At 33.4% G+C, this 21,645-nt stretch overlaps 2 protein-coding genes across 2 annotated transcripts; one reads left to right on the top strand and one right to left on the bottom strand.

Moving 5' to 3' along the window:
• The first annotated feature begins 628 nt into the window (after positions 1-628).
• LOC111681471 (xenotropic and polytropic retrovirus receptor 1-like) lies at positions 629-4,256 on the top strand. The gene is made up of 7 exons (XM_023443258.2): positions 629-756; positions 818-1,237; positions 1,524-1,785; positions 1,862-2,235; positions 2,293-2,635; positions 3,529-3,829; positions 3,885-4,256. The coding sequence occupies exons 1-7, from the start codon at positions 688-690 to the stop codon at positions 4,096-4,098; spliced, it is 1,983 nt and encodes a 660-aa protein (XP_023299026.2). The 5' UTR covers positions 629-687; the 3' UTR covers positions 4,099-4,256.
• Positions 4,099-21,347, bottom strand: LOC111681480 (dynein axonemal heavy chain 6). The gene is made up of 33 exons (XM_023443266.2): positions 20,690-21,347; positions 20,526-20,633; positions 19,851-19,995; positions 19,602-19,785; positions 19,481-19,542; positions 19,296-19,400; positions 19,136-19,231; positions 18,937-19,067; positions 18,684-18,858; positions 18,211-18,610; positions 18,032-18,142; positions 16,866-17,165; positions 16,415-16,802; positions 15,454-16,345; positions 14,921-15,373; positions 14,043-14,866; positions 13,248-13,842; positions 13,035-13,187; positions 12,649-12,960; positions 12,379-12,585; positions 11,603-12,320; positions 11,359-11,535; positions 11,031-11,297; positions 9,304-9,489; positions 8,893-9,242; positions 8,689-8,830; positions 8,287-8,628; positions 7,564-8,225; positions 7,115-7,295; positions 6,303-7,060; positions 5,179-6,247; positions 4,599-5,069; positions 4,099-4,539 (listed from the first exon to the last, which is right to left on the bottom strand). Exons 1-33 carry the CDS (start codon positions 21,345-21,347, stop codon positions 4,183-4,185), a joined length of 11,979 nt encoding a protein of 3,992 aa, XP_023299034.2. The 3' UTR covers positions 4,099-4,182.
• Positions 21,348-21,645: the final 298 nt, after the last annotated feature.

Raw genomic sequence — 21,645 nt, 5'->3', positions numbered from 1 at the left:
TTTTCACACAAATATTGAAAGAGACCGAAATTATTCCGAAAAACTACTTATTTCGATTCATATGGTTTTATATTATATCGGTCATTTTTCAAATTTGCTACTGTTGCTGTTGGGACATTTTTCGAGATTTTGGTTTACTTCAAACATTTTCGGGGAAGAATATATTTCTACGAGAGCAAATTGTCTATTGTCCGGCATTTTATTATTTTGCAATTGTGGAAAATATCATATTGCGTTTCTTTTGGGCTATATATCTCTATCTATCTATCTATCCATCTATATATCTATCTATCTATCTATCTATCTATCTATCTATCTATCTATCTATCTATCTATCTATCTATCTATCTATCTATCTATCTATCTATCTATCTATCTATCTATCTATCTATCTATCTATCTATCTATCTATCTATCTATCTATATATCTATCTATCTATCTATCTATCTATCTATCTATCTATCTATCCATCTAACTTAGTTACTTAGTCCTTAGTTACTTAGAACACTTACTGCAAAATTAGTGGGACCCGATAATTTATTAGCGACATCGCGTTATAACATATCGAGCTAAATGAGGGATAGATGTACATATGTATATAGTCGTTCAATTTTTAGTTCTGAAATGAATGCCATATTTGTTTCTTAACATTATTTCAATACCGATCAAACATTTACCAATTTCAAATGAAATTTACGGAAAAATTAAGTGCCCATTTAACACCGGAATGGCGTCAACAATACATTTCATATGCAGTGAGTAAAAATTAAACTATTGCCAAAAATAAAAAAAACATTCTTACTTCTTCATTTAAAGGATCTGAAAAACATGATCTTAAATGCCTTGGAAAATGCTCCTCTAAAAGAAATTTCCACCAGCCGCATTCTGGACAATTACTATACAAAATTCGAAGAAGAATTCGCTATAGAGTGTGAAAATGAATTACGTAAAATAAATACATTCTATGCTGAAAAATTAGCCGAAGCCAGTAGACGTAATGATGTACTTTCTACCGTATTAGATGAGGTAATCGGTGAGAGTCGTTTAAGAACACGAACAATGTCACGCAAGAGTTTACATCAGAATACGATAAAGAGAAGATTGAGACAGAAAAAGTCAAATATAATGGATTTAAAAAACGGTTTTTGTGAATTGTATTTAAGTTTGGTGCTTTTGCAAAATTATAAAATGTTAAATTATACGGGATTTAAGAAGATATTGAAGAAACATGATAAGGTATTTTTTTTGCGATTGCACTCTATTATCAAAATAATCCATACTTCCATGTTGAAAAGCAATGTGTTGTCAAAATCTAATAAATTCAAATATAGGTCGTATATCTCACAAATTATATATTCAGGGCCCTAGGAAAATTTTAAGGCGGTTGAAAGAGCAATAGAGTTTAACAAAAAAAGGGAAAACAACAGATCTGGACAAAAATTCAGATTTAATTTTAACAATAACTTTATAATTCTGCCCGGTTTATAACATTTTTACTTTTTTTACATTAATATGATTTTAGTTATTGAATAATACAAAGGGACAAAAATGGTTCGATAAGAATATACCAACGGCCTATTTTTATAAAAATAATGAACTGGAAGAACTTATGCTAGAGGTGGAAAATAACTTTACAGAATATTTGGAAAATGGAGATCGTGCACAAGCTATGAAACGCTTAAGAGTACCACCCCTAGATGAAATACAAGAAGTTGGTACAGTATTTCGTGTAGGCCTCTTTTTGGGAGCTTTTGTAGTGCTGCTGTGCTTTATCTTAATACTATGTATGTATGCAGCAATATTCTAAATAACTCATTTAATTAATATTAATATAATTTTGGATTAAAACTTTGTTTTTAGCATTTTTCGGCAATTTAGATATAAATTTCTATACCGTACACGGTTTAATATTATTTCGAGGTCCATTTTATGTGATTATGTACCTATTTTTATTGGGAATTAATGTTTTCAGTTGGCGTCGTGCTGGGGTTAATCATATTCTAATATTTGAAATAAATCCCCGTAAACATTTAAAATATTCTCATTTATTGGAATTACATGCAATTTTTGGTATTATATGGTGCCTATGTGTATTGGGTTTTATTTATGCTGATTATATTAAAATATCACCTTTAATATTTCCATTATTATTAATTGTCATAATGTTTATCTTTCTCTTTAATCCATTATCCTTGTTTTATCGAAATGCTCGCTACTGGTTGTTAAGATTAATTGTAAGTTAAATGTTAACCTTTTGAAAAGTAGCAAAATATTATTATTGTATTCTTTAGGGTCGTGTCATATTGGCTCCGTTTTTTCCTGTGGGATTTGCAGATTTTTGGTTTGGTGATCAATTAAATTCTTTGGTTGCTTGTCTTTTAGATTTCAAATATTTAATGTGTATTTTTATAAGTAATTCTAAGTGGCAAGAAGATTTTCCCTACAGCAAATGTTTGGAGACTGATTACATTGGTAATGCTATTGTTCGTTGTTTACCTTCTTGGTTCCGTTTTGCTCAATGTTTAAGGCGTTATAGTGATACCGGTCAGGTTCATCCTTTTCTAGTGAATGCAGGAAAATATACTGCTTCGTTTCCCATGGTTGTGTTTTCATCGTTAGCTGCGAAATATAAGGGTGAGTGAAAGTTATCAAAATATTTGCTATTTAAAAAGGTATTTTTATACCCTTCACCTTCGTAAGAAGGGTATATATAAGTTTGACATTCCATTTGTAATTTCTATAATATAATTTTCCGACCCTATAAAGTATATATATTCTGGATCCTTATAGATAGCGGAGTAGATTAAGCCATGTCCGTCTTTCCGTCCGTCTGTCTGTTGAAATCAGTTTTTAGAGGTCCCCAGATATCGGCGAGATCCGAATCTTCAATAATTCAGTTAGACATGCTTTCGAGAAGATCGCTATTTAAAATCAACAAAATCGGTCTATAAATAACGGAGATATGAGCAAAAATCCGAGACAACCTCTGAAAATTTCATAAAAAAGCCACATTTTTTCATGCTTTGTTAAAAAAGCAACAACAACACTGTGAACTGGATAAAGATGTACATGTGCGTGTGGAGATTTATTTGGTTTTATTCAGCTGTGTATTTTTTTTGTATGTTTGGATGCTGTTCTCTGTTCTCACGATGGTGAAGGGTATAACAAGAACAAGGAGATAAAGCAGTAAAATGTTGGTAATACAGCTCTGATATTTGTTTGAGGGTGGTAATACAGTTTGACGGTGGTATTACAGTACAACGGTTAATATTTCTTTCTGCTACAGTTTATATTTGTTTGTGTGTATGTTATGTGTGACATGTGTGCAGAGATACAAAATAAATAAAAAATGTTTTTTAAAACATACTTGGTGAAGGGTATATAAGATTCGGCACAGCCGATTACTTGTTCCAACAAATTTTAATTCTGCCCTATTGTGAATTATAGAATTCAATATAAATTTCAAATCAAATAAAGAATTTTACGATTCAGACCCCGATTTTTCCATGTTTTGTTATTCTTTCTAGATGACTACGACTATATCTTTGCAAATCCTTTCATATGGTTTTATATCATATCGGCCATTTTTCAAACTTGCTACTGTTGCTGTTGGGATATTTTAAGAGATTTTGGTTTATTTCAAACATTTTCGGGAAAGAATATATTTCTACGAGAGCAAATTGTCTATCGTCCGGCATTTTATTATTTTGCAATTGTGGAAAATATCATATTGCGTTTCTTTTGGGCTATATCTTTGTATCTGATAACAAATAACTATATAAGTAGCTATAATATGGATTCCTTAGCGGGTTGTTTGGAAATCATCAGGTATATATATTATCTTTATAATAAACAATAGTATTACAATTATGTTTACCATTAGACGTTATATTTGGAATTATGTGCGTTTAGAGAATGAGCATTTATATAATGTGGGACAATTTCGTGCCGTGCGTGATATTTTCATAGCACCCATAGACACCAAGAATTCCATGGAAATACAAAAAATGATGGATGAAAAGAATGGTGTGGTAAATCGTGCCACCAAAAATAGCAATATTTCTCTAACAGACGCAGAGGAAGAGTTAGAAGATTAATAGTGTTTAAATATACAAAAATATTTATATTTTATAACAAAATTATTTTAATTAAATACAATAACAATGAAAAAAAGTTTATATTTAAGAAATATTATCAGCTACTCCAGACACCAAAGCGGTGCCTCGTAAAATCCAAAAATCAGCCGGTAAGGCGGATTCCAAAAGTATAGATAATATGAAATTTGATGAATGACCTGTGGTAGATAAAACTCCCGATCTAGCTTGGGTTTTATAAAGTGGTGCCTCATAGCGTTCAGCAGCATTAAGCTTAAGGCAGGGTATAAAACGTATGGCTGGTAATCTGGAATATAAAATACCAACTTTAGCATCACATAAACCGCCTTCCGATTTGCGCCACTCTGCTGCCTCCACAAATATGCCATGAACATTTACGCCTGCTTCAGAGGACTCAGGCATATTGCCATATAAATCCTCAACCTTTAATAAAGACATTTGTTTTAATTCAGAAATTTTTACTTCAATAAAACTAAACTTACTGATTGATTATTGAGTCTTCTCTCGAAGAAAGATTGCTGTATTAATATATTTTCCAATACTTGAAAGTCTATCTTTAATTCATCGATTGGCAGAACCCGTTTACGAGCATGTGTTTGTAATACACCGGTTAAGAATGATTGAGGAAAATAGAAACCACTAATCCAAAAGGATTTCGGATTACCGTTAATCGTCCAGTTTTGTATGAAATCTATACGTCTCTGAAAATCAGCTATATAACTGGGCAGTGGTTTGATGGAGAGAAAACTTTTCTTTTCCCATAATTTTGGTACCAAATTTGCCAATAGAGACTGAAAAACTTCCTCTAATTCCTCAGACATTACCACTAAACCCTTAATGGCTTTGCGTAAATCAATGAGACTGGTATGAACCAGACGCAGAGAATTATTATAACGATCAATTTCTTGCACCAAGACAGTTGTTAAGGAAGGCTGTTGACCTTTAGCATCAATCTGTTAGGAGTTTTGTAAAAAAAACACGTTAAATTTATCTACTTCAGAACTTTCTAACTGTATTTCAGAAAAGTCTGAATACATTTTGGAATAGTGTAGTGACAATTACCTTTAGTAAGTCTGGATGTAAATTTTCTTTATTGATTTTTTCCGCTAAAACTTCTTGTATTTTCGAAATCACCTCCAAACATAGATCATTCTCTTGTGCTTGACCTTCATCGGCCGCAGATCTTGGCTGACCCACTAGCAGTGTGTTGATAAAAAAGTTTGTTTCTTTCGTTTGAAAAACCAAATTGGCATTTTCATGCATGCCAAATATTTCCGGATCCTCTAAAGTAGGAAAATTTTGTACATATTCCTGATACTCTAATATAGTATTTTTCCGTGGATCACGATAATAGGGATCACCACGACAATATTTATAATCCGGATCAAGTATTTTGTCAAAAGTAAACATTTTTAAAATTGTTCGCAAGCAACGCAAATCCCACGAATCGGTAACTCTACCGCCCCAAGTAATGTCACCATTTATATAGTAAATAGCTTCCCAAGGTATTTTTTCGGCCTTCTGGCGACCAATGAAAAAGTCTAGTATTTTAAGACCACACTCACGATCACTTTCATTAAACTCATAGGTTATATTCCAGCCCAAGGCACCGAATTTGCGTCTTTCCAACAGCACAGCATGGAAAACACAAAGACCAAATACTATAGCACGCCATTTTTCTTGAAGCACATGCTGTTCAAAGTAGTCCACATTGATATCGGCTAAGGCACCCATAATATTCGCTTTGATACCTTTGGGTGGTTCATTTGTGACTTTAACCGAGTTTTGTAATACACTAATGGGGAAGCTTTTTTGTGGCATTGATGACAGAAAAAGGCGAAAATTTTCATGGGCTTTGGTAACTCCCAATGTTATGTTACGAACTATATTTTCCATTTGACCCATCCAAGAAGTGGCTAAATGGCAATTTTGTAAAAACACCCAATGACCTAAACGTAAACTTTTGTCTATTAAACTTTCGGCAACTGGTCCTTGTCCCTGACCCAATGAAATGGAATAAAATTTATCCATATATTTCATATCTTCGGCAAATCTAAGAAAATTTGCCATGGGATCAGAACCACTAGACAAGACAAAAATTAGTGGTGTTATATTGGAAGTATCTAGGTAACTGGGAAAAAGTGGTTAATAAATTTAAGATATAAACACTAGAATAGTAAACTTACACAACTTTAAGTTGACTTCCGGCCGCGGAAACTTCGGTAAAATAGCGACCTATAGTAGCTCTTAGATAAACTACAACATTTAACAAAAATCGTTCTCTTCTAAAAATTCTTATAAACATAAGTTTTTGGAAATTGGTTAGTCTATTATTCCAATAATCGCTACCAATAGTTGAGGACTCATTATCCGAGAATTTGAAAACCTCTTGATTATCATCAATTTCTAAGAAGAATGGCATATGTAATTTCTCCGAAAAGTCTTTAAAAGTTGGAAAATTTTCATCCAAAAATAAACAGGCCTCCCATTCAAAATCACTTAATTTAATATGTGTTGGCTTGGATTTCTCCCTTACAGAACCAACTACTCCCCGAGTTAAAAAATTAAACTCTTGCTGACTAACACGTCCTTCTTGTCTCTCTATAGCGAGTGATAAAAGAAAACTAAATATAATTTTATGATTTTCAAATAGACCTCTCGAGACATTATCATAGATAGCCTTTAATTCGTCCAATTTCAATTGTTCTATGCGCTCTTCTGTGCTCATTTTTGGATGATCTAAACGTATAACGGCACAAAAGATTTGTGAGAAATATTTCAAACTATATTGATACATGGGATCTATGTCGGCCAGGCTGGCAACTACAAAATATAGTATGGCTCCGCGAGAGGCTAAATTACGATACTTTTCTCTAGTAGCGGTTATAACTTTTTCAGTTTCTTCAGTGTCCACTAAACGGGTGGCAATTATTAAGGAAGTTTCCTATAAAAACAATATAAATAGTATGAAATATCTTTGATTTATGGTTAACCAAACCTTGGCATCATTAAGAGTTTCCACCAATTCCTCATCGTCCAATATATTGCCCTTAGAATTGAATAAAAGCTTAAGAACTTTGTCTTCCAAAGCTAACAATTGCTGCTTATCAGCGTTGATTTTAACAATTAAATCATTTCGTTGTATTTCTAAGGCAGGAAGTTCAATTGCTACAATATCGCTAAAATAGTAAAAAAATGAAAACATATATCAGTTAGTTTTAACCGATTTCCAGTGGACTCCTAGTAATAGGAATTTGGTCTATTATTTGGAAATTTCGTGGAAAAAGTAAGTAGAAATCGAACCATTCTGTTGGCGGATCCTTAAAGTAGGTCAACATGGATATGTAAACAATTGAAAATAATCTCAATTAGGATTTTTAACCAACGCATTTTTTCCTTTCCAAATTCCTCTATTGGATGTCCATTCTAAATCCTATAGTTACTTACGATAACAGTTGATCTTCCAAACCACTTTCTGTAACCAAAAAATTAACCAATGTCACATTGATGCATATTTCTGGCAAATAGTGTGGATTTGCCAATTTCGTTGTCATATACAATTTGAAATGTTCATCATAATCGATTATTACATCGCCAAGTTTTAGATAAGTTCTACCCTCAAACACATAAGTTTCACGCTGCAAGACCGGTCTAATGGACGGATCAATGTTTTCGCTTATATCTTCCAAAAGTATGGGATAACCTTGCCGTATACAATTCTCTATAATACGCAATAAATTTCCATCGGTCATTTTTAAAATGTGTAAATTATTATGTTTCTCCATATTTCGAATCCAACGATTGGCTTGTTCCTGTGGATCAATCATAAGAGGCCAGCGTAGGGCACGTGTAGCATAGAGACCATTTTCTACGGAGATGTCGTCTTTGGGTAGGCCATCAACGGTCCATTGACGTATTTCATAAGCATCTCCCAGAACTTTAAGTAAATGAAATTCACTACTAGAAGCGATCTTTTGTTCTCGGCATTTGTCGACCCATTGTGCGCATAGTTCATTGCGATATTCTGTAGAAAATGCTCCCATATAAGCCACGCACGCAGCTGCTACGAGAACATCACCTGGTACGCACTCAAGTTCTAGCGTTAAAGCCTTTATGGAAATTAATATAATTTAAACAATTTCTGCTCAATGGGTTAAAAATTTCCCTTACCTGAACCGTTTCTTTCCATCTGACTTCCTCATCTGATAAAGCCGACGTTAAACGTCCTGCCCTATTTATACGACCATAAGTTAGATCCACTGCATCTTGTATAACTTGAAATTCACGACTTTTCTGATCGATATTATCTTTGAGAGCTTGAATTTTTGCCTCCACAGAGGCCAATTCCTGCTGTTTGGTTCTTAGAATGGCCATAACTTCTTTAAGTTCTGATTCTGCAAGTTCTTTGCGTCTAATTTTGGGTTCCACTACTTTATATACTTTAGCAAATTTATCCATGGCTATGACCCATAAACTAACCGATTTAGCTACTTTTGAAACTTTTTCGAATTTCTAAAAAGGGAATTTTGTTTAGATTATATAAAATTTGCACTCGTTCAAAAAATTACGTACAGCTGGCACAAAATCTTTGTGACTTATATATTTCTTAACTTTTTTCAAAGTCTCTTCTTTAATATGTTCTTTATCGAATTCAAATAGTCTCTTTATAAAATTCACATCCGCCATGATACCCTTAGCAGAAGCCCAGGTAGGCCTGTCAAAATATTTAAAATTTTTTACTTTAAAGTTAAATTAAAGAAAAAGTTGATATCTTACTTAGCTCCCAATAGTATGCAGACAGCTTCCATAACAAATTGCACTAAAGCCGGTGGTGTGGTAAAAGATTTCAGCTCATTTATATCTGCCTTGGTCAAACCTTTTAGGGCATCTTCAGCTTCTTTTAAAGCTGGCATTGCGATTTCTAAATCTTTATTGGCATCATCGGACATGGCCTGGCATATACCGGCCTTTTCTTTGGCATTTGCCTCATCGCGCATAACACTCTCTTTAACCTGATCGGCCAGTTTAGTATCGACTGCTAATCTTTCCAACAGAGATTTCATATTCGCCGATTTTTCATCCAATTGAGGTACCATGACCTCCAGTTCTTTTTGCATAACATTTATCTTGAAAATAAAAGTAAATTAATTTTTTTGATTGAATTGAATTTAGTTTCATTAAACTTACTATATCATTGGTCTCCAGTATCTTATTTAAACCATTCAATATCCGTTTGCGTTTATTTTTAATCTCTTCACTTTTATTTTTTAACAAACTCTGGTATAGTTTTAATAGTTCCAAATAGCTACTGGGCGTAGTATAATAATGTCGTTTCATTTCTTTGTAAAAACGTTCTGAAGCCTCTTCTACTGTCTATATCAATAAGGAAAAGAATGAATTTTTATTAAAATAACAAAATTTGAAAAACAGTTTAAATACAGAAACTAAAGTAGGACAAAGCGCTCTATCCAATTATGTTTTCCAAATATCGTGGGATAAATAATGAAAAAATACGTTATTTTTTCATTAAACATTGTACTTTAGAAAATAATTTTAATTCTATCTAAACACTTCTTGAAATAAAGTATAATCCTCAAAATTTAAATTAGAAACTACTTAGAGCGGGTTTTCAAGTTAGAAATTAATAATCAGATTAGTTAATCTAAAAATAAATTGATTCTTATGTTAATCCCCTTTGATATGATTTTTGTGTGTGAGAGAAAGAGAAAGAAATGTTAAGAGTTTCTTAACTGCCGATCCACACTAGAAAACTTTTCTTGGGAAACTTTTGATTTTGTCCAAGAATGCCGGGCGTCTCTAAATGAGATGGCGAGACATTCAAGAATTAGCCTCGTTTGGGTCAAAGGACACGGGGTTAGAATTGGCAATACTACTGCTGACATTTTGGCAAAAGCCGGTACGAGGATGTCCATACTGGATATAGACCGGATCTGTGGTGTCCCCTTAACGGTCATCAAGAAACAAATACTTGATTATTGCTTTAGATTAGCTCAGGAATGAGGAGGAGGAATCAATTACCCAGCTTCTGTGTAACTGTCCGGCCCTGCAATCGTTCCGGCATCAGGCGCTGGGCTCGTCTCACTTCTCTGATCTATCAGATGTTCAACCTGGGTGTATACTAGCATTCTTGAAATTGTCAAAGTGAGTGTGTAACTAATTACACACTACGATCTTTTGTTTCTTGAAACATAGTCTTGGCCTTATCTTTATGCGCTATTATTATTATCTCTATTATTACTATTATATGTTCTATTCTGTATCTTCACTACAGTCCATATCACTATTTCACGTTACAAAGGGACCTTAAAGGACCCAAGTAAAAACTTACTCTTGTCAGTAAGCAGTCTGCATAACCTAACATAACCTAACCTTTGATATTGCGTGAGAGAGAAAGAGAAAGAATATGATTCATCTCTCTCGCGGTACGGAGTTTCCCGTTCTCGGAAACTTGTTTTGTTTTGTTATTCATCAATTAACACGTAGTTTCTGAAACAAAAGTTTCTATGTGTGGACATTAAGGAAACTTTCAAAAGAGATTTAAGAAAAAGTTTCTCAACAAAAGTTTCCTAGTGTGGACCAGGTCTAACCAAACGATGCAGGTTTTATAAAAAAGGAGAAGACAATTGTAAATGTAATATACAAATTAATGAAAACTATAATTTGTTCTAATCGATAAATGAATAAATTCAATGTCTATTACTTTTTTGCATCAGCTGTTTGCGCTTTTGCATTTCATGCTCAAGCTTAAACCACCTCCATTGTGCGCTTAAGCTAGCAAACAAAATTAACTAATTGAGTACTCATAAACAATTTTCGAGGATTAATTTTAATTTAATCACTAATTCTTCACCTAAAAATTGGCCCTTAAATACTAAACACTATTATCTCAATACCTTATGTATGAACACCGTTGTTGTGGCCAAAGCTTGACATTCTTGTGGCGTAGAAGTTGTTTTAGTTAATAGTCCCAGAGCTACTGAATATAAAGCTTCTGTAGGCCAATTGGAAAACCAATCTATAGTGGTGCAGTTTACTAGCGAAGGAAACATGCGGCATCTACGACGAAAGGCATCACCTACTGGCGACATGGAGAGTACTACATGCAAATTATTACGCACACGATTTATAAAGAATTTATAGATGTCATCGCGACTACAACCCTGAAATATTTTAAAATTATATTAAATAATTTCTAACTAGAATTCTCAGGTTAAAATTTACATCTTTTATTGCGGCATTACAGGGTTCCCGGGCATCCAGTATTATCTTTTCATAATCATCGCCCTCGAAAAGGTTAGGTACTTCACCGGAATTTAAGAGATTATTAATATCTTCCAAAAATTCCTCTTCAACAATTTGTGTATCGATCATAAGAAAAACTATTGGGGTATTATCAATCTGGAATTAAATAAAATACAAATTTCTTTCATGGGCATTTACTTCTGATAGCTTCCTTAATACTTACCCCCGCATGACGATAAATATTACGTAAGTCCTCATGAAAACCGTTAATATCATAATTACGCTTTAGTTCAATTTGCATACATTTATATTCGTTTACATGTGCTGCCAATTTTGTCAATGACTGTTTACCCATACCTGCCACGCCTACCAATAAACCATTGCCACGATCACTCCTCAACAAACGTGCCAATCTAACAGTATGTTCTAAAGCATCTTGAAATAAAATTAAATTCATCCTCTTTCCAGTCATTGAATTGTAATCCTCAACATAATCCATTAAAATACTTTCCAATTTGGCGGGATCTTTAATCTCTTCATAAACACGATCAGCTTTGGGTTTACCAAAAACCATAAAATCGCCATATAATATGGGAGGTTCTTCGTCCCTGTAAACCTCTTTGTTGAAATGTTTCAAACACACCTCACGCATGATAGTTTTAAAGGAATTTTTGTCTTCGTCATTAATCAAGCGATCGTGAAAGACTCTTGTTGTCTCGTGATAGAATAAACGTAAAATTTGCATTTCCATGTTGTAGTGCAGGCTGCTGGCCTGTAAAATGCCCTGTATGCATTTGGAAAGATCTCTCAAATTGAATATATAATGAGATTTATCTGGTGTGGGTAACATTTCTTTGGCTATGCGCATATAAACATCAACACAGGCATTGACAATGGGCGTAGATAGAGGTCGTATAACCGAAGAGAATTCACTCAGAAATCTGGTATTTAGGAACAAATTTTAAAAAAGTTAATATAAGTTAAACATTATTAATTTACCCCGTTAAAATGCCATCGAAAATTGTGGTTAAAATTTCATCATTTGGTTTGGGCAGCGCGAGTAAAGCAAAATGCCTTACAAAACGTGGTGTTAAGGGATTTCTACCACCTCCCGGTGGTGCACAACCACAACCCAAAACAACATCTACAATTTCTTTCCAAAATAATTTCTCACGATCATAAAATCCTTTGAAATCTAAAAATTGTCTAAAAAGTATAAGAATTCTGTCAGTGTTATGATAACATCTTAAGACATTAGATTTCTTGTACCTTAATAGCTCAATGGCAGGTTGACTGCCATAAGTATCCAATTTGGGCATATTAACGTCGTCAATAAAAACAATTACAGTTTTTCCTATGGGAGCACCTAACTGATTACGTTTACGCTTCTCTAAAGGACCTTCTATCATTTCCTGTGTTCGTATGCTGCTGGTTTGGGCGGAGAAATTTATTTGCACCGGCACCACCGATTTCTGTAAAAGTTTCTTTAGAGTAGTAACGGCCAAAACTGTTTTGCCCACACCCGTATCACCCGTGAACATTACCGGATATTTCCGTTGAAATAGTAATTCTGTAACATATCTATTGATATATAAATTTACAAATAATTATCAGTAAATCTCAATGTTTTTCCAAGTTATGTTAGTTTTTCTCACCCATATTTGGTAGTGTCAACAGTAGGAACTTGCATATCGAAATATTTATCATCACGATTGAAAACAAACGTATCCACGATAGCAGACCAAGATTCCCAATTACGAGTTTGCATATTAATTCTATAGTCCCAAAGACAACCTTCCTCAGGGAAACTATAGTATAGAAATAAAATTTCTTTAAATAAATTTTAAAATATGTTTTTAGCAACTTACTTTACGTGCTTATTCGTAGCCATGTGTTTTCTTAAAAGCTGTTCAAAAACCAATTTCTCTTGATCACGAAAATTGGATGATTGAGACCAGAGAACACACCATATAAACATTTTATTTAACAAAATTTTATATTCATCTTCTTTGAAATCATGCCAATTTATTTGTTCTATTAAAGAAAACAACAATTCTAAACACAGACACACTTTGGAACAGGTTACTTGAGCTATAAGGAATGATCCATATTTCCTAGCCAAATCTAATATAGTTTTAAAATTTTCTGTAAATAAACTATATAAATATTTTAACTGTCCTTCCTGTATTTTCTTTGTAATTGGTCCAGATATCCAAGAATCTAAGAGAGGTATCCAGCCAAGATCATCAGGATCCACATAGACCATTCCACAGCGTGAAACTGTGGCTGGGGATGCTTGTACCAGATCTTGAACTTCGAATACCATGTGTACCCATGCAGTTAGTTTAATACGTTCCGAATTGGCCAAACAAAGCATTTTGTTATCATCCAGTACTGTATTTAGGTTTTCAATCCAAACAGCATCCACCGGTCCATCGTTAACAATCCATTGATGAATTTCATCTGAAAGTTTTCAGAAAATGTACGTAATGACTTAATGTACCTATGTATGTTGAAATAAGTTTTCAGAAGACCCCATGTACATATATGTGGTGTCTTCTATTAGAAATTTGCAATTTAAACGCATCAAAATTGGTCCATAATTAATAGGATATTTTTGATTCGCAAATTTAGCGCTCTGACTTAAGTTTTTATTATCCTACCTTCGACATTAACTGCCGTTCTTACTGCCAAACCAAGCAGACCATCTTGCCATTCCAGAGTTTTAGGATTAACATAACCATATAGTTCATTCATTGATACCGCCTTGGGATTCATACATTGTATGTTTACCGGTCTAAAGTGAGGACCTGGCACTTCAGTTTCATATAAATGACCTAGAGCAAACTCTAAAGCATGTAATACCGTCGATTTACCACCACCCGTAGGACCCACAAGCATTACACCCCATCTTACACACATGGTCTCATAAAGTTGTATACATTTTCGTAAAGTGGCATTAACAGGTTGTAAATTCTTTTGCGTCAAACCCAGTATAATACTTTCTTGAAGTTGAGGATGTGAGGAATCGGGTAAGTCGACTCCGGGAAACAAATCACTAAGTATGCCCAAAAAGAGTATGGCATCATCTACTAAAAATTTTGGAATATTCGAGTCTTTTAGGGCAGCAATTAGTGTTATATCTTCCCTTTGATCGGGGGAGGCTCTTTTTAGGGCGCCTGCCATAATGAGCACCGATTTTACAGCACGCATGCCAAAATCATAATGATTTTGTTGGCTTAGTTGTTCGGAACAAAGTTTATACATTTGTACCATTTTTTGGGCTAAATTCTTGGGATCCTCAAAGCCTTCTGAGTAAAGAATGACTTCGGCAATAAGAGCATAATCGGGTACCATCATAGATATAGGACGAAATAGAGCTTTCAAATTGTCGGGAAGTTCAGTACGGCCAGCATAGCCTGGATTCATGGTTATAAAAACAGCACAGGATTTATTAAGTTTTATTTCACGACCCTCGAAAATAAATCTGTTTGGAAAGTTAAAAATTTTAATATATTCCTATAAGAATCATAAAAATTACCTTTTAGCATTGATAACTTTGGCATTTCTTATGGTTATTAGTTGTTGGGCTATAACCGATAACACCTCAATGTCGATACGATTGAACTCATCGAAACAACACCAGGCACCGCATTGGGCCAAACCGGAGAAAAAGCGACCCATCATTTTGTAATCTAAACCATCAGAACAATTAAAGACCACACATTGCTTAGCTACAGATTTGGCTAAATCTTTTGTTGTCTCAGTTTTTCCAGTTCCCGCTGGACCAGCAGGAGCACCACCTAAATCCATTTGTATGGCACCCATTAGACATAAGTAACAACGATCGGTGAGAGGTGTCAAAACTAATACACCACCGGCACCTAAATATTCGTAGTAATACGGTATGGTAGCCGAAGTCATTCGAGAATATACGGTATCTGTTTCGGGTAACCAATAGAAACGTAACATTTTCAACCAATCAAAATCGGAACTGAAAATTTAAAATTATTGTGAATGTTTTAGAAAATTCCAACAATTAACAATTTCATACAAATAATAAATAGAACTTACGATTTTACAACATGTTTGTCGATCAGCATCCTTACAGAATCTTTAGCATGTACATCAATAGTTATCAATGCGGTCAAAACTTTCCTAACCAAACTTGTTATATTCTGCCTAGTTAAGGCCGCCAAAGCGGCAAGATTCTTCAAACACTTCGTTTCAAATTGTTTCATTAGACCAACAATTTTATTTTCATCATTAAGAGGATTATCTAAAATTGCATGAATATCGCTGGCCCATTGCTGTTGAGATATAGTTAAAGCCACTTGATTTGGATGATCTTGAAACCAGACATCACGTTCCTTATTCGGATAACATTGATAACCAAAACGCATAGCACGTTTGACCGAAGCAAACATACCATCCTCCACTTTACTTAACCATTCCTCCACAGCACCTCGTGCTTTTAAACCTTTCTGAAAGAACAGTTTTTCACCTTCGGGTGATATAAATGCCAAAATATCATTGGTGGCAATCATATGACCAGTACCATCATCCTTTTGACCGAATTCTAGACGATGTATGGCATCAAAACATTTGCGCAAATGTGGTTGTACAGCTTGTGGTATGCGTGTTTGTGCCAAAATTTCAAGAAGTTCTCCATTGGAGAGAAAATAAAATCTAGGAAATACTACCCTCTTGACTTCAAGATACGCCTCTAAACCTCGTGTTATTAAATCCAAAAGTCGATTATTTTCCTTGAGTATATCGTAATTATCTTTGGAAGACATTATCGGCAAAGCTAGAGAAACCTTTTTGGCTGTACGTAGTAATTCTTTAAAACTCTTATCGACTACAAAAAACATTTTGGCCTCCTGAGGTAATTGTCTTTGTATATCAGGTGAGGCAAATATAGCCTCCAAATAAATCCAAGATGTTTGACAATCCATCCAAACCTCTGAAAAATGTATTAAGCAATGATAATTGTAAACTCTTTTAAATTGTTTTATTTTTTTTTGCTACACACCCAAAGTTTTGCCAAATTGTTCCAACAACGATATCCATGTGTCAACCTTATTCTTTATTGGCGCCACATATTTGGAAGCAGCTATGGTATTAATATTAACATTGGAATCATCTAAAATGGTTTGTAATTCCTCGGTACCGGCCAAAATGAAAACATCCTTTTGATCATGATAAATGACAATGGAAAGTTCTTGTTCCTTCCAAACACCTTCAATACTTTTCAACATATTCTCAAGTTGAGCTTCACCAGTTGCTTGTGAAGATATTTCCATTAAAGAATTGGCTATATCCTCATCAAAAGCATGCTGTTCCTCGTAAGTTGATAAAAATATATTTTCTTCTTGAAAGAATTTTCGACCTAATACGCTTTCGATGTCGGTCCAGTGGCGCTATAAACAATTAAGTTAACTTTTATTTTCTGTGTACATATGTGACACGCCTTCTATAATTACCGCTCTAAAGTTATTATTCCTAAGATAACCAATTACTGGTAATTTCAATTTGAAATCTTCTGCAGCCTGTTTGAGTTCGGGTAGTATATTATTAGCTGGTAGATATTTTTCAAATTGCATACAATTCTTAATAGTTTTTATAGTTAGATCCACCATTTCATTGACAACCAACTTATTGAATTCTACAGTAGTCCAACGTTTATAGGCTTCCTCCCATTCTTCTACCGAATTATGGAGATTTTGACGTAAACGTATTTCGGTAAATGTTTGATCCATTTCGGTGTACATAGTAATGTCAATCTTTAAATTGTTTGTAATATAAATTTGTATTAGGGGGGGAATGATCAATAACGGCTCTATGCGCGAAAAATTACGAAGGTTTAGCTCCCACCTTGGCAAATATGTTAAAATATCTGCTAAAGTTATTAAGAACAAGTAGGAAAGTATAGTCGGGCATGGCCGACCATATAATACCCTACACCATGAGTATATTTAAAAAAATTGTATTTTTTATAAAGAAACTTTTATGTTGAATATTGATAAAAAAACCAAAAATTTCTAAATGAGTCTTTATATAGGTCAAATATCCTCGGTAAATTTGGGAAAAGGATATATTTTTAAATAACAGTTAGTTTTGTTGAGCTTCATTGCGATACAAATGGTTACAAGTCAATTTTAGACGTTTAAGACATTTTTGAAGGGGGGTTTGTATGGGGGTTAGGGTGAAATAATGGACCGATTTCAACCATTTTCAATAGGCTTTGACCCTGTGCCAAAAAAAAACATGCTTGGTCCAAATTTCATCAAATTATCTTGAAAATTGCGGCGCACAAGGTTTACATGGACAGCCAGCCGGACAGACGGACGGACGGACATGTCTTAATCGACTCAAAAAATGATTCTGAATCGATCGGTATACTTAAAGGTGGGTATTGTACCAATATTTTTGTATGTTACAAACATCAGCACAAACGTATATTACCCTCCCCACTATAGTGGTATAGGGTATAAAAAGTCTGTCTATAAGAACTCGGAATAACAACTTATAATGATGAAATCACTAACGGATTGACAAACTTATAAATACCATTCTCTGAAATTCAAATTACCATCTAAAATCATTTTTAAAGGAAAAACAGAAACTGTTTATAGTATAAAACAATTACCTTAAACTCCTTCTGATATCCTATAAATTCAGCAGCTCGTTCATGTAAGTTTTGTAAGCGTTCGAGAAGACCATTTAATTTCGATTTCACAAATTGACGATTCGAATTTTTCTAAAATTATATAAAATATAAATTATCTTAATAGTTGCCATAAAGCTTTAAGACTTTCATATATTTACATCTAAAAGACTTGAGTCCTGTGTTTCTAAATAAACCTCATGTGTTTCTTCAAATATCTGTTGTATATCTTTGTTCATGATCTCCTCTAATTGTTTAATAAATTGATCTTTTTTAGCTTGTACTTCTTTTAATTTATCATTTGTACGATTAACAAAATCTTCACAATCCATATAATCCTCTTTACGTTCATCATCGATGGGTATGGCATAATCTTTAATGATTATAAAGACATCATGGGCATAGTCAACTTCTTTGAAAAGTACTTCCATTTCGGCATCGACAACATCAAGATATCTTATATGAGCTACTAACTCTAATGAAGTTTGAGGTTCAGCTAAAATACGGGCGGATAGTTCACGTGTTTCTATGGATACGCGATCTATTTGATCGGTAGCCAATCTGTAAATGAAATTATTTTATAAATATCTTTACAAATAATATTTGTTAAGAATTTCATATTATTGTTATATACTTGGGCAAATAGTTAGCTAGGACATTTTGCAATTTAACACAGACCGGTGTAACGGTTTCCTTAAAGCTTCCCTGGGTAAGTTTTAATAAACCCAGATTTACATTAGTTAATATTCCATCTAAGGCTTTGACATTATTGCAGTAACGTTCACAATAGGCTCTTAGAACGGTAAGATCTGAAAATTTGAATTAAAAACTTTAATAAGGGATTTCTTCACTCTCTCTCTCTTTTTCTCTCTTAAGACTCAAACAACCTTTCTCATTTTTTATAGTATTTGGATCGGTATGTGTATCCACTTCATAATTGGTACGTATAGTCTCAAATCGTAAAGTATATATTTTAGCCTTTTCATAGGCCAATCTTATAAATGTATAAATTATTTTTCTGAAAAGGAGAATAATTACAAATGCTTTGAAAGTAGATATTGTGTGTGGATTTAAAGATAAACATACCGATTAAATTGAAATTCTTTATCGGTTCTAAGAAGAAAACTTAAATCTGGTGCAACACCAGCTAATCTTTCCTCTTGACGTCCCATTATAGAGGGTCTTGAAATAAAAAATTTAAAACAATGATTAATACCAAAACTGATTTGTTTAGTTTTTCTCTTACTCAGTAAATTGGAAATACATTTTATCATCAGTGAAATTTTCAATCTCAGTCACGGTTTCCAATATTAAAGTCGATATGCGATTAAAAATGTTTTTCATGGCATCTCTATAAGTTAAAGAAGGTTTCAAGGATCAAATTTATTATAATTAAATATCAAAAAATCGTATATGATATTAAATACTTACTCAGATGGTTCAATTTCAATACGATCTGGTAGTAAATGAAAATCTGCTATAAAAAATGGGTTCTGGAAAGAAAAATTTAATTATATATAACGATTTAACATAGATTATTACATATACTAACCTGAGGTGAATTTTCAGGTCTTGCTGGTTCTAGTTGCTCGTGCAAAGTTAAATTTTCTTTTAAAATTTTTAGACTGGGACCTAAGGCATCATGAATTTTCATAGCTTCAACTAAATCGCGAAAACTGTTGGCAGTTATTTTATGAAACAAATGGTACATCATATGATCACAGTAACTAAGAAAGCTGAGAAATATCAATATATTTTAAAACTTTCATTAAACACTTATATATTTTTAGCCAATAATTACTTGGAAAGAATTTTACAAAAGTTACGCTTTTTAGCCCGATCCATAAAACTCATAGCATCACGCATTTTCTTAACCGATGGATAGTAATTGATCTCATCATTGGGAAAGAAACCGCGATCGGTTATAGCCTTAAGGCAGGCATCATCTAAATATAAAGATTTTCCAAAAAATACATTTTGTATTAAGACAACACTTTCATAATGACGCTAATATATACCGCCTCTGCCGGTCCACACTAGGAAACTTTTTTTGGGAAACTTTTGATTTTGCATGAGAGAGAAAGAGAAGAAATATCATTCATCCCTCTCACGGTACGGAGTTTCCCGTACTCGGAAACTTCTTTTGTTTTGTTACTGCCGGTCCACACTAGGAAACTTTTTTTTGAGAAACTTTTGATTTTGCGTGAGAGAGAAAGAGAAAGAATATCATTCATCTCTCTTCATTCATCTCTGTGCAATTAATACGTAGTATCTGATACAAAAGTTTCTATGTGTGCACATTTAGGAAACTTCAAAGGAGAATTAAGAAAAAAGTTTCTCTACGAAAGTTTCCTAGTGTGGACCGGCACTCTGTATATGCTAAGTTTTTATCATGATAACATTTTGACGTTTAACATAATAAATATTTGTCTAATATAGACACGAGGTTACGAAACTTAATCAATACAAAACTTACATAATATTTGTTTCATACGCTCGCGAAATTCTCTTAATGTAACGGTTAATCTTTCATAGATTTTCATTTGAACTTCCAGAAAATAGAACGGATGCCATTCCTCGATAACTAATAAATTTAAATAGCTTAAAATTAAATCGAAAAAAGCTTAATTACAATTTTACCTCCCACATTAATAAAATTGCTCTTTTCCAGAAGCACAATTTCACTGCGTAACTTTAAAATGGCCTTGGCCAAGTGAGGTATGACTATAAAAAGCCTTTCTTGTAGATTTTGGCGAGCTTGATTTTGCTTCTTCCATTTTACCGTTTTTTCCCACACCTTAAAACCTTTCCATATACGAAAAACAGCAAATGTACGTATTTTTATAATACTCAAGAATTGCTGAAATTCTTGTTGCCACTGCAACAGAGGAGTAAAGAAATTCTCCGATAAATGCCAATAGGTCACACCATGACGACTCATAGTAAAGTATAACAACTTGTTAGGTAAATTATCCCATGTATACTCTTGTAAACTATAGGGTGTAAAGTATTCGCTTGTCTTGGGCAGCATATAAGTCAAATAAATAAAACGATCATCTGGCATATTGCGCATACGTTCCACAGTTACATTCAAATCGGGTATTAAAGAGGCTCCGGTTTTAATACTATATGAACTTCCTGCTTCAGATGTAGATTTTTCATTTTTTATCTTTTTAACTTGAACATTTTTACTAAATTCAATTGTGGTTCTTTTGGATGAAATACGACCACTTGGATTCGTTATATCCAAAATTTTAGCTCTTGAATTCATTTTTTCGTCTGTGAAACGTCGTGACATCTTTTTATAGTTTTGAAAGTTTTCAGGAATTTTTTTTATTCTAATAATTTATTTACAAAATTGATTAGAATTTTCTATAGCAACGAAGTTATAATCAATTTTATTGAGGCGAAGTATTTTGAAACCTGTAGAATGAATTTTTGAATTAAAATAAGTGGTTGTTTTGACTACCTGTTACTTGACTTATAAAATAAATGGTTAGGTTGTTGTTTATTTAATGTAAATTTGAAACCTGTTGTTTGATTTGCGAGTTCCCTACAAATTTATATAAGAAAATTTTCATCAATTCTAAAATTTC

The sequence above is a fragment of the Lucilia cuprina genome, chromosome 3, assembly GCF_022045245.1.
Source record: "Lucilia cuprina isolate Lc7/37 chromosome 3, ASM2204524v1, whole genome shotgun sequence".
NCBI lineage: Eukaryota > Metazoa > Arthropoda > Insecta > Diptera > Calliphoridae > Lucilia > Lucilia cuprina.
The sequence above is the reverse complement of the archived record's forward strand: the minus strand, read 5'-3'. Positions and strand labels throughout refer to the sequence as shown.